General features: G+C 28.2%; 1 protein-coding gene across 6 annotated transcripts in view; it reads left to right on the top strand.

Annotated features, from left to right (window-relative positions):
- LOC142331251 (ras-related protein Rab-3-like) overlaps nt 1-13,929 on the top strand; it is a 113,930-nt gene that overhangs the window by 64,894 nt on the left and 35,107 nt on the right. For 3 of the 6 annotated variants that reach the window (XR_012757937.1, XR_012757936.1, XM_075377009.1), the window contains exon 6: nt 10,329-11,017. The exons of 2 other annotated variants lie outside the window; for them this stretch is intronic. Coding sequence is in view for 1 of the 4 variants with exons in the window: in XM_075377009.1 (XP_075233124.1) it covers nt 10,329-10,358 (30 nt within the window). In the remaining 3 variants the exon portion in view is untranslated. Of the gene's footprint in view, nt 1-10,328; nt 11,018-13,929 lie in introns of those variants that run through there. One more of the 6 variants, XR_012757935.1, reaches the window with a different exon arrangement.

The raw sequence follows: 13,929 nt of genomic DNA, 5'->3' as shown, positions 1-13,929 counted from the left end.
AGTAACTTTGTCTGGCTAGGTCTCGAATTCGATAGCCCTATTGGTGCATTAAGTCTCGCGGCTACACTGCTCTACCGACTGTACATGCAGATCTTTTCTATGTAAGTTGTGAAATTATATAAGTTTGGTTAGTGCTGACAGTCGCCACTAGTACCAACACACCGGCGCGAATTAAATACGTTATGCGCGTGCGCTGTAGTTGAATCATTGAATTAAATAAACAAAAAATATATTTAAATAAAATGATAAATACTTAAATTAGGTTATGTGTGTATAAGCTAAGCTGTGCCTCAGAAACAACCCACAGTTGTCAGCTTTTTTTTATATTTACTATTATCATTTGTTTTCTTGTATATATCTCTTTTACTTATATTTCAGTCCAATTTTACTAAAAATGTTAAACAGTTTGTTTATTCTACATTGACAAATGTGTTTTGAAAATCTATAAATGCCTTATAGGTGGTTTCATTCTTTTTAGATTTACCTTCTAAGGTTATTTTGAATGGGCTCCTTGTACCCATTGCTTTTTCTGTTCATCTACTTCTCCTTTCACCATGCATATTAACTGCAAACTGTGGTTAAAATGCATATTAACATGCAAAATATGGTTAAAATCTAAAGACAGATTTTGTGTGTTTGTGCCTACTTCTTTCATTAAAATCTTCCAGCTATCACTTTTGTCCATCTATATGACATTGCAAACCATAGTGGTAGTATCATTATTGATTAACGATTACTCCAAACATTTTTACATAAATAAAAAGATATACATTAAGTTAAAATTTAGGATGGTTTGTATTTAAAAAACTATCAATTTTTAATTGGCTTGTAGTTGTTTGAATGAGTGCATCTGTAATTGTTGGTTTTCTTTATATGTAAATGTGTGTTTTTGGTAGCTTACTTTCGTTGTAGTTACTTTTAAATGCAGTATGTCAAAAAATTTAGTATTTATCATGTTTGTATTACTCTCACAGTTAGTCTTAATTTTAAATAATTTTCAGAATCAGCAATAAAACATAAAACTATAGCAAAAATCTTTAATTAATTATTATGTCAAGAAGTGTCATACCATCGACAGAAACTTCATTACAATGACTTTAATTATAACATTAAATCATATTAATAACAAATGTAATTTAATTCTTTCTTTTAACTTGTATCATAATCTTGCTGTAGTTTTAGTCTGTGATGTCAATTGATGAAATTGTTGTGGTAAAATTTATGGGGTCAGCTACCTCAGAATTGGAGAAGCAAAATTATGCGTTTGAATTTGTTCAGTGCATGAGCTCTAACTTATAAAAGAATGTATTTAATGAAGTGAGAAAATCTAGTCATCATACTCTTATTGTAGATGAAAGCATTGATATTTGTATACAAAAAGTGCCAATTTCGTATTTTAAATATCGTGTTGGTAATGAAATTGTATAAAAAAACTGTATTTAGAGGTATGGTGAAACTGAAAAATTGCAATTGTATGTCGACTGTAGAAAAAATTAAACAATTTAAAAGGAAAATAATTTGGATATTCAAAAAATTGTAATGTTTACAAGCGATGGAGCTAGTGTTATGCTTGGGAAGAAGAATGGGGTAGCAGCAATTCTCAAAAGAGAAATATCACATTTAACTGAATAAACAGTTTGTAGCACATTGGGAAGATTTAGGATTAGCTGATGCCTGGAAAAATGTAGCTATTATGCAGGATATAGAAAATTTGATTAGAACTCTGTACACAATGTTTCACCAATCTAGCATCAAAAAGAAAAATTTTGAATAAGTAGCTCAAGTATCTAGTTATATCATTTAAATCAGTGGTAGTTAACCTTTTTATACCTACTGCCCACTTTTTGTCTTTCTAATCGCCCACCAGTTCCACAGTAATGGTGATTTATAAAGTAAGGGAGTAACTTTATTTTATAAAAATTTATAAAGCAGAGTTAAAGTCTATAATAATAATTAGATAACAAACACTTGTACTGACCAGATGCATGAGCTATTCTGGGATGAGGCTCTTTTTTTTGCGGTTGAACTATAGCGCCATTTAGTTTCACTTACATAATGTGAACTAAACTTATACGTGGGCGATACAAATAATATATTTTCTGAAATTTTAATTGTCACGGGGAATTTTATGAAAACCTAATGAAAATTTGTTAAATAATGCTATAAAAAGTTTTTAAAAAGTCAATTAAATTAAAAAAAAGGAAAGTGCTACAGTATCGGACAAAACTCCTGCTGCCCACCATGAAAACTGGAACACCCACTAGTGGGCAGTAGGGATCAGGTTGACTACCACTGATTTAAACCATTAAATGAAGTTAGATGGTTATCCAAGTATTTCACAGTTGGTGCTTTAGTAAAAAATTTATGATACGGTACATTAATTGAATATTGTTAAAGTTAGATAGCAGAACCCATTTTTAAATATTATGAAAAAAGTCTAACTAATTTACAATATTGGGTAGCAACATTTTCTCTGAAAGACGTGTAAGACGAGAGCTTACATCCTTGTTCAAATATTTACAAAAAAATGATTTAACAATTATTGATGTTTATCAGTATGTAAAAAATAAAATTAACAAATTAAAAACTCAATATTTGGGACACGAAATCTTTTAGCGTGACACTGTAAGAGAGATATTATCACAATGTCCAGTTACGTTGATACATCAGCTATAATTCAGTTTATTGAACGTGAACGTTTGCACTAAGAGAGCAGATTTACAGATGAAGAATTAAAACATTGGTAGGCATTTGATAATGAAATTACTCATATTACAAATTAAGGAAACAATTTTGATTTCAGAAAACAAAATATAGTACAGTTTTCCAAAAATATATTCAGAATTCATGGTAAATAAAAACGTTGATATAGTTAAAGTATGAAACAAATATTCAGAATTGCAATTTACAATTCTAGATAAATTTAAACTGGGATTGTTCAAGACTTTTAGCGATACATTAAACTTTGTCTAAACTAACCGTGAATTATTTCTAAAAATTTTTCAAGCAACCGCAGACTGTGAATGTGGATTTTCTGTTATGAATTTCATAAAAACAAAATACTGAAACAGACTTGAAAATGAACACTTGAGTGACCTTATGAGAATTAAATTACATTTAGTTAATGGTTAAGAAGTAAATAAAAAATAAGGTTTGCAAAGAATGAATTTCAATGAAAGACAGAAGACAAAAAGTTAAGATAAATATAATCTAAAATAAAACAAGTTACCTAATTGTTTTCATTTAAATATGTATACTTATATGAATGTATCGTGTAACTGATATACAGGTATATAAAATAAAATTTTTTACACAAATTGATTTTTGTGCACGCAGCTTTGAAAAAAATTAAAGGGAACTTTGATTTTAATGTCTGTATGCATATGTATGATTTGAAGCAACGATGACCTATCAGGAACCGGGTCAACTTGTACTCAAGTTCCTTGTACTTGTGGTCCAGTAATTTATAGAGATCAAGGGTCAATCTATGGATCCACCTACCTTTTATCAACCCGTACCGCCTCTCCTGCCACCTGCAAACTAGTGATACCTCCAATTCCATGTTATTTACTCCCTGGGTACATTGCCTACCTCTTCTAACTAGGAGGTCCAGGGATGCAATTCCAACCATAAACCGGTGGCATTCTCTGAGGTGGTCCTGTAGCCACATCATACCCAAAGGGAGTCAGCCCTGTACATGCAGTTAAGAATTGCCAAGCTCTCCTCTCAGCACCACTGACCATACTAGTGATCTGTACTACACTTTCGATAGCACTATCTGTGTGAAAACCCTCCGCTTTGATTTGAAAGTACTTCATTGCTACTGAAGTGCTTATTTGTTTTATTTAACCTTTGTTAGACACTGTCTCTTATTCATTCGATTTGGAACATTGTGAAGTCAGTGCAGTTTGTGTATTAGGTGAGCAATTTTATGCGATGGCTTATCTAATTTTGTTGTTAAGATAAAATTTTAACTAGCCTTTTTTCATTTGTCAGTGTTTTCCCTTGAAAAGAGAGACTTATGTTTATTAAAAAAAGACCCTGTATATTTTAATTTCATGTATTTTTAGTTTTGATTATCTTTGTATTTTTTATTTTTTGTGTAAGAGTTTTTGCAAGTTTCTATGTGGTCTGTAGGTAAAATAGGTATGACGCTGTTTTGTCATTTGAAACTTTTTAATGATATATAGAAAGTCATCTGCTGTAAGTAAACGTACTTTGTTACATTTTTGAAAATTGGAAAAGTTAAAATGATATTACATAGGCTAAAAAATATATAATTTTTAATGATTTATTATTTGCAGAGTTTGTATTATTATTGAATTTTATACTATTTTGTATTAATTTTTAACATGAAATTTTTAACATTTCATGTTAAAAATTAATACAAATTTGTGACAGAATGTCAGAAAGTCTAGATTCAGATCCTAATCTACTCAGTGGTGCAAAGGGAACACGATTAACAGAACAACCTCAAGGTCCGCATAACCCCAATTGTAACTGCTAATGTTGTCATTCAATGAATAAAAACAAAAAAAATCAAACTGCCATCATTCTGATACTGTAATCCTAAAGGTGTAATATTCTCCCTCTATAAATCATGAGACCTTTCCAATGGTGAGGGTGCTTGAGTGCTCAGTGATATAGCATAGCTGGACTAAAGGTGCAACCATATCGAAGAGGTATCTGCTGAGAGCCAGACTAAGAAATGATTCTTGAAAGAGAGCAGCAGCTCTTTCAGTAGTTTTTAAGGGCATAGGTCAGGAGGATTTAAACGGCCATATCAACATCACTCAATCTTTTGAATACTTCGCAGCTAAAACCAATGGAAAACTACAGCTGCTTATTTTCCAAGAAAATGTAAATCTCTGTATTTTCATGTAACAAAGATGGAGGCGGCTTCCTTGATAAAATGTTCCGGAGGTAAACTAGTCCCCCATTCAGATCTCTGGGTGGGAACTACTAAGGAAGGGGTCACCAGAAAACATAACATTCTATGAGTTGGACTATGGAATGTTAGAAGTCCAAAGAAGGTTTGTAGGTTAGTAAATTTAAAGAGGGAAATGGATAGGTTAAATGTAGATGTAGTAAGTTAATGAGGTTCGGTGGGAAGAAGAAAATAAATTTTGGTCAGGTGATTTTAGAATAATTAGCTCAGCTTCAAAAAAGGGCAGGCAGGAGTAAGTTTCGTAATGAACAAGTACAAATGGAAGAGATAGAGTATTTCAAAATGCATAGCAATAGAATCATTGTAATAAAGATAAAATCAATACCTAAGTCAAGAACAATTATTAACGTCTATGTTGTTGGTTAGGTAGAATGTGTATACGAAGAAATTGACAAAGCACTTCAAGATGTAAAAGGGGATAAAAATTTAATAATAGTTGGAGTTTATAATGCAAGCACTGGAAAAGGCAAGAAAGGAAATATTGTGGGTGATTACGGGCTGGGCAAAAGGAATGAAAAAGGGAATCAATTTATATAGTTTTGCACTAAGTATAATTTAGTTGCCAACACCCAATTTAAAAATCATAATAGAAGAATATACACATGGAAAACTACAAGGTAATACTACAAGGTAAAAGATAGATTATATCATGGTTGAGCAAAGATTTAGAAATCAGCTTGACTGTAACGCTTACCCTGGAGCAGATATTGATAGCGGCCATAATTTAGTGATAGTGAAATGTAGATTGAGATTTATAAACCTGAAGAAAAGTTGTCAGATGAATTTGTGAATTTAAAGAAGCTTGAGGAAGAGGATGTAAAGAAGATTTTTGAGCAGGACATCGCAAGAGGTCTGAGTAAAAAAGATAAGGTAGAAAATGTAGAAGAAGAATGGAAGAATGTTAAAAACGAAATTATTAAATCAGCAGAAGCGAACTTAGGCGGAACAAAGAGAACTGGTAGAAAACCTTGGGTTTCAGACGATATATTGCAGCTGATGGATGAACGTAGAAAATATAAGAATGCTAGTGATGAAGAAAGTAAAAGGAACTATCAACAATTAAGAAATACTATAAACAGGAAGTGCAAACTAGCAAATGAAGAGTAGATTAAATAAAACTGTTCAGAAGTGGAAAGAGAAATGATCATTGGTAAAATAGACGGTGCATACAGGAGAGTTAAGGAAAATTTTGTGGTACACAAATTAAAATCGAATAATGTGTGAAACAAAGTGGTAAACCGATTTATCATATGAAAGGAAAGGTCGATATGTAGGTGGAATGTATTGAAGTGCTATACGGAAGAAATGAATTAGAAAATTGTGTTATAGAGGAAGAAGAGGAAGTTGAAGAGGATGAAAGGGGAGAAATAATATTGCTATCTGAATTTAAGCGAGCATTAAAAGATTTGAATGGCAGAATGGCTCCTGGAATAGATGGTATACCTGCAGAATTGCTATGCAGTACAGCTGAGGAAGCGAGAGGTAGATTCTACAAACTGGTGTGTAATATTTGCGAAAAAAAGGAAGTTCTGTCAGACTTGAAAAAGAGTGTTATATAGTCATGATACCAAAAAAGGCAGGAGCAGATAAATGTGAAGAATACAGAACAATTAGCTTAACTATTCATGCATCAAAAATCTTAACTAGAATTCTATACAGAAGAATTGAGAAGAGAGTGGAAGAAGTGTTTGGAGAAGACCAATTTAGTTTTTGGAAAAGTATAGGGACAACGGAAGCAATTTTAGCGCTCAGATTAATAGTAGAAGGAAGATTAAAGAAAAAAAGCCAACATACTTGGCATTAATAGACTTAGAAAAGGCATTTGATAATGTAGACTGGAATAAAATGTTTAGCAGTAAAATATGTGTAAGAGAAACTTGGATGATCGGAGTACCTGAAAAGAAAAGATTAGAAGCTTTTGAAATGCGGTGCTATAGGAAAATGTTAAAAATCAGATGGGTGGATAAAGTGGCAAATGAAGAGGTGTTACAGCAAATTGATGAAGAGAAAAGTATAGTTAAAAGAAGAGATAGACTTATAGGCCATATAAAGGCATTCTGGAATAGTTACTTTAATGTTGGAGGGACATGTAGATTGGAAAAATTGTGCAAGTAGGCAACTTTTAGAATATGTAAAACAAATTGTTAGGGATCGAGAATGTAAGAGGCATGCTGAAATGAAACAACTGGCACTAGATAAATGTATATTATTTGCATATGTGTGTTCTTTTTGTCTTAATGTTTTGATGGTCTTTTTTTGAGATGTCTTCACCAGAAAACTTATATAAAAGAATAATTACTTTTTTCTATTCATATCTTTTCTGTTATTTATGTGTTTTAATATTTTTATGGAATTTTCAATTTTTAAATCTACATTATTTTTTTATTAAGTGTTCAGTTATGTTTATATTAAATAAATTTTAATTATATTTCCCCTATGTTTATAGAGTTACTATTTAGGTTTATATTTTTATTAAATAAATTGTATTTTTTTTATATATACTGTATATATAAATACATATGCAAATGGTCAACTTGAGGTGGCCATCTTTGTTATCTCAGAAACTATAAGTTCTTTGAAAAACTTTTGTGGAGAACCTTCTCTTGATTTTTCTTTGTATTAAAAATATAGTATTAACATTTTTGAAATCTTCACCCTTCTTTCAATATCTTTATCTTTATCTTTCTAACTTCTTTATTTCAGATTGAAACCATTATGTTTTTATTGTTTATATTTTGGTAGAGAATAATATTTTAAGACATTTTTGTTGTGGATATTTTTCATTAAACCCAGCCATTACAGATCTATGAACCGACTATAATAAAATTATAGAAACAATTTTAATGCTAAACTGTAATTATCAACTGGTTTTTGTATTGATGAAAAATGTTGTACAACATCCATGTAGAACACACTGCCAACATCATTAAACATATATAAAGGATGTGTAAAGGACCTTTACATCAGATTCTATAATTTACCAAACTATTAATAACATTTTCAGGAGATTGACAGACTACATTTTTGGTGCCCATTGTATTATTTTAAATGGAAATCTAATGTATTAGTATCTGATTTTCACATAATATTTTCAAATTTTGAAAATTAAGTAAAGTGGAAAATAATTAATGAAAAGATTAAAAAATTTTTACCTTGAACAGTAAGATTTTAGTTTAATTTATTAGGAAGAAAGAATTACAACAGAATTGCAGTGTCAATTGTAACAGACTTTCAAAAGTGGCCACCATTGATAAACCAAAGCAATCAAACAGATATTGTTATTATTATTATTTAACAGACTTGCAAAGCGATGAAGTCTGATAGGGGATGGTCACTCTCCAATGCGAAACCAGCATGCTTAAGGGAATGTGTCCACTAATACCTCCCTCCTGTGGGGTTAAATCACATACACACACACACACACAAAAATTCAATAATACAAAGAGAAACAAAATGTAGGAAAAATGCATTTTTCAATCCATGCTTTCCTCAGAACATGGGCTGTACCATTAAGCGCTATGTCCTTTATTCTCAACTTTCCTGGCGCTTTCTTCAGATTTTGTTCCTGGTCCTTGGGATCATTTCAAGGCCGTGATATCTTTGGAACTATCTTTATCTTCATGCTTTACATCCTGCTGACCTCAATCTTGAGATCTTAATATTACAATTTCTTCTTGCCAATTTTTTGGATAATATTTGCATACTTCAGCACTGAGATGTCTATCAGCACCACATTTTGCTCTCTGATCCTTCAATTAAACATCGGATCTATTCACATTTTATTATTATTCTTTTTTAATTATGATATTAAAAAATAGTTGTGAAAAAAATTTGTAGTAAAAAGTAAAAATCAAAAATAAGTAATTAATTGAAATAATAGTTTTCAATGACATTTTTTAAAAATAAATAATATTAGTAACCAGTAAATAAACGAATACATTTTATTAATTTAATTGATAAGCTTATAACCAGCTGATATATATTTTTTTTTTGGTTAAGTATATATACTGTTAAATATATTTTTAAAAAACTTATCATGCTAGCATCAAAAACTAGTTATTTTTTTAAATTTAAAAACATTAATTTTTGCTAAAAAAGATAACTTTTTTGCCAGAAAGATTCATATGTATTTTAATCAAATAAAATGAATTAATTTTAAGCAGTAAGTCAAAAGAAGATGTTCTTTTTTCATATATTCTTTATCCTTTAAGAATAATGAGTTTTTAAAATACCACCGTCAGTTCTTTTTTTTTTTTAAGTAATAAAAAATTCTTAAAAGTATGTGTCATTAATATCAAAATAGTAAGAGGCTATGTAAACTTTATCAAAGATTTCATGTTTCATCTGTTTGAGAAATGTGAAATATAATAAAATGCCCTATATTAACTATATTTCTTATAAATAGTTTAATCAGCATATTTTGTTCCTTCTCTGCTAATTAAAAGTGAGTATACTCGTACAAAGGTTTCTTCAAACTGTTTCGCTATGTTGTTGCATACGCTTTCTCAATATGTTCTGGTCCAGGCTTTTCTATTTGCTCAGAGTGTTATGGATTACAGAAGGTGTATATTATAAATTTTTTTGTATTTTTTCCCTCTGCTTATTTGTTTAACCCGTTGTATTTATATGTTTGATTTCGTAACCGTTATTTTTTTTTTTGCATTTTCAGATTTGAATTCTCTTAATTTCCTTAACTTTATATATGCTCTATAGATCATATTACATAATTTTTCCTGCTTTTCTTACCATGAATGGTGTTAATCTTTATATATTGTATTACATATTGTAATATTCTCGTTTATCGGTTTCTTTTTTACGTAATTTTTTATCGTTTGATTTATTTACCATATTTCTATATCCAGGACCTTCCGGTTGTAATTAAGATTAATTTTTACTTTATCATTAAACATATTCAATTTATATAGTGTTAATCTTTTATAATGGGAATGTAAAATACCAGAATGTTTACACATGATTATTCCAAAGTAGAATACTGTGTTTGTTCTATATCAGGTGTTATTTCTACAAAGTTTTGTAAATATATTTAAGATATCATTGAAATTTGTGATTTTTCCAGATTGCCCATAGGTTAGTTGTCAGGTAGTAAAAAGTGTATTAGGGTGAAAATGATATGGAAGGAACAAACGTTCAGGTTCTGGGAATATGTAGGGCGATAGAAAACCTTTCGACACACTTGGGTTCTGTTCAGTTCTCTTCCATCTGCTTACCAAGATTATTCTTATAGCTAAAACCACATTCCATGATAAATTAAGTAATTATAATCACTATGATAAATAAATCTTTTATAAATTTTCTTTTATAATCTTTTATAAATCTTTTATGGTATTTATAAATAGGTGTTATTTTTTTTTATTTCCAGCTTAATGAATTGAAGAATGAGAAAAAATGAAGGAGAACTTTTGTAGTCTGGACTTAACGTACAAGACCAGTTCTACTAACTATATATTTTCAATTATTTGTACTATTGTTAGTAATATAATCACAATTATTAACAATTTTAAAAAAATTCAAAAGATAAAGAAGAAAACAATATATTAAATAATAATAATAAATAGCACATTGTTGAATGTTAAACGAGGCAGTGTTATCATAATATTATAATAATTACCTACACATGATCTTATAGCGTTTATTTTTTAATTTATTGTTATTGATTATTTTAATGATTTTTTTTTAATATTTATTTATAAAATTGTAGGTAATTTTAAAAATTAAGAAAAATAAACGATAATAAAATTGTTATGTACAATGGTAAACATAGTTAGTGATAAAACTAGCAATAAATTTATACTGTGCCCATAGAAAAATTATGAATGAATCATTAAAACAGCAAAATTAATTATAAAAATAAATGTAAATAGTATGTTTAAAACTTAATACTTGTTATAAATATTATTAAAAGACTGTTATATAATTTAATGAGTGATCAGTATCTTAAATATACACATATGATTACACTGTACCTACCTACATTCCTATGTATAACAATTCATTCAGTTATCTCTTACAATATTACAGGTTATATAGTTATTTGACTTTTTTTAATTACCTATATTCTATATAAAATTTCAATTTATATAACTATTTAGTTAGGGCTTTATTAAAAGAAAAACTATTTCCTGTCTACTGTAATATTATTTGTTCTTTTCAGAAGAGATTTAATTTGAAACAATATTTGTTTCAAATATTGTAACATTGTTTTATCTGTGATAGATGACTGATGATGGATATAAACCAGCAACATTATTGTTAAAAAAAATCTGAGGAAAAGAATGGAAAAGAATTGTAGTGATGAGTGGATTGACTTACTGTCAATAAGTCATTGAGTGTAATGTTCCCTTATTCAGCTGGTTATGATTTCATTTAAAATTCCAGTTTATTACCTGTATTTAACTCTGAACGAGTATTATGAACAGAAACAGAAAAAAAATCCTATATTTTATGAAGCTCATAATTTGGAAATATTTATATGATTAATATATTTTTGAGTATGTTCATTAAAAGGCTCGAGAGTGCATAAACTCATTTTTTGACGTAAAATATTTATAAAATCAAGTTACAGATGTTTAGAACATCAGTTAATATGATTTCAATAGTAACATATATGAACCGTAGTTGATAAATGTTTGAACAAGTGAACGATTAAACACATCATTATTATTTAATGTTTTGTAGAGTTGTATTTTAAATAATTAATTGAATTCTGAATGAGTAATGGTAAACTTTATTTTAAGATACACATCTAAAGATATAATCTATTTATATTTTGAACTAAGAATGAGAGAACAAATTCTCTTATTTGATTTCTGTTTGATAATAATATTGTCCTGTCGCTATATTTTTCAGTTTCATTTCATTTATCTGTTAAAAGTAGAAATATAATTCACTAAGAGAAAAAAAAACATTGAATCAAAATTACACAACTTAAATTTTTTTTTAAATTTGTTAACAGATTAGTCAGACTAATTATGCAACAACCAGAAACTAAGGAGTTCTGGGTAATATAAAAGTTGAAATCATAATTATATAAGCATATTAATCATCAAAGTCATTAATTATTAAGAGGGGGAGATATAATTTATTCTATTTTAGGGGTTTACTTTAATAGATTAAAAAGGTTTAAACATACATTTACTATCAACAGAATTATCAATAAAAATTCTGCCACGCTAAAAACTAAAATTGCTCTCAAATGAAGTAAGTAACATGCAGCAAGGTCGTCCCTCAGTTGTATCAGAAACCATTGTTAGTTTCTAATGAGTTTTTTAATTCATAATTAATAAAAAGGGTACGAATCGAAGAAACTTCTTTTAGGTACTATTTTACTAGAAATTAATATCGAAAATAGACAATTATAAAATATCACTGTGTTTTATCATCATTGTTTCTTCACTGCAGGCGGGTCTAAATTCACTTTCTAACAGAATTACAGAGATTTAATCCACTCTTTTTATCTAATGTAACCTGCTGCAAAGTTGGTGGCGGCAGCAAAGGTAATTTGAGTAAAGTACCTTGATTGTTATGGACAGTTATGACTGAAATAAGTAACTGTCAAATATCACAGCGGACAATTTCAGTGAAATATTAATTTTACCTTAACCTTTATTTAAGCATACGTACAAGCATGTTAGTAAAAATAACAGTAAAGAACACTGTCGAAAAAAAGGAAGATTTAAGTTATTGAGCGATGTAATAATATTTTTTATCTCAAACAATTTTCTGTTACTGTTAATGGTTTATACATATTGTTTATTTATATTTATTTTTAATTAAAATAATAATGTTCTTTTATATTTATTAATAGTATTAATATTTTGTGTGCCTTAAATTTTACTTATTCATATGCCTTTTCCAAAAGTAATTTCTATTTTTTAAATTTAATTTTTTATTTATTTCATATCTCTGTTTTAATTTACCAAAAAGTAACAAACAGAAAAACAGAATTGCAGTTTTATCACAAAAATAAATTTTATAAATTTTGTATGCTGTGCTCTCTTATTTTAAAATAAGATTTTCTACAGAAGAAATTAAAAATAAATAAATAGCTTTTCATTAATTTGTACAAAATTCTACTGTGTTATGATTTTTATTATATTTTTAATCCGTATAAAGTATATTTCAAATTTTTAATATTAAATATTAACTGCTCATTTAAACAGACTGAAAATTCCAGTCGGCCTGATCCTCTAACAAATTGATGTGATGGTATTGCTTACAGAACTGAATGTGATTTGTATTTCAGAAATCTTAGTATCTGATAGGAAGCTACATATTCGGTTCAATGATGAAAGGAATTTCACTCCTTATTTACCTTAGTAAGCTTATCAAAAGATTATTATTATTCTTGATATTTATTTTCATGAGCAGTTTGAACTAGATCATCAAAATTTATTTATTTATCATAAAATTCATACACAATTTAAATGATTCAGGTATAATAAGAAAAATTATAAAGAGAAATTACATTTCTGTGAAATACATTTCTGTGAATAAATCTGTTCTTTCTAATGTAAATTTTTTTTTTATTTGTGTTAAAATATGTAAAACTATACAAAATATAGCAGCAGCACAGCTTCGTAAATATCATACTGTCATTTATTAAAAAAAATTACAATGATTTAAATTTAAACTAATATATAATACATATTTTTTTTGTAATGAACTAATAGTAATAAAAAAAGATGAATTGAACAAATTATTTAATTAAACATTTAATAAATCTATATTCAAAAATATTTTGTTATAATAATTTTTACTAAATCACTTCTAAAAAAAATTGTGTTAAAAAATGAAAGTATATTTTAAAAATGATTATTATTATTTAAATATCAATGAAAAAAAAAACTAAAGCTGTAAATTTTAAGTTTATTACTACCGAATTATTGTATTATATGTGTAGAAATTTCAGAAAGAATGTATAATATATAAATATATATTTATTAATACACTATATATTACAT

Source organism: Lycorma delicatula, chromosome 10 (assembly GCF_047948215.1).
Source record: "Lycorma delicatula isolate Av1 chromosome 10, ASM4794821v1, whole genome shotgun sequence".
Lineage (NCBI taxonomy): Eukaryota > Metazoa > Arthropoda > Insecta > Hemiptera > Fulgoridae > Lycorma > Lycorma delicatula.
This window is presented reverse-complemented; position numbering and strand designations above follow the sequence as displayed.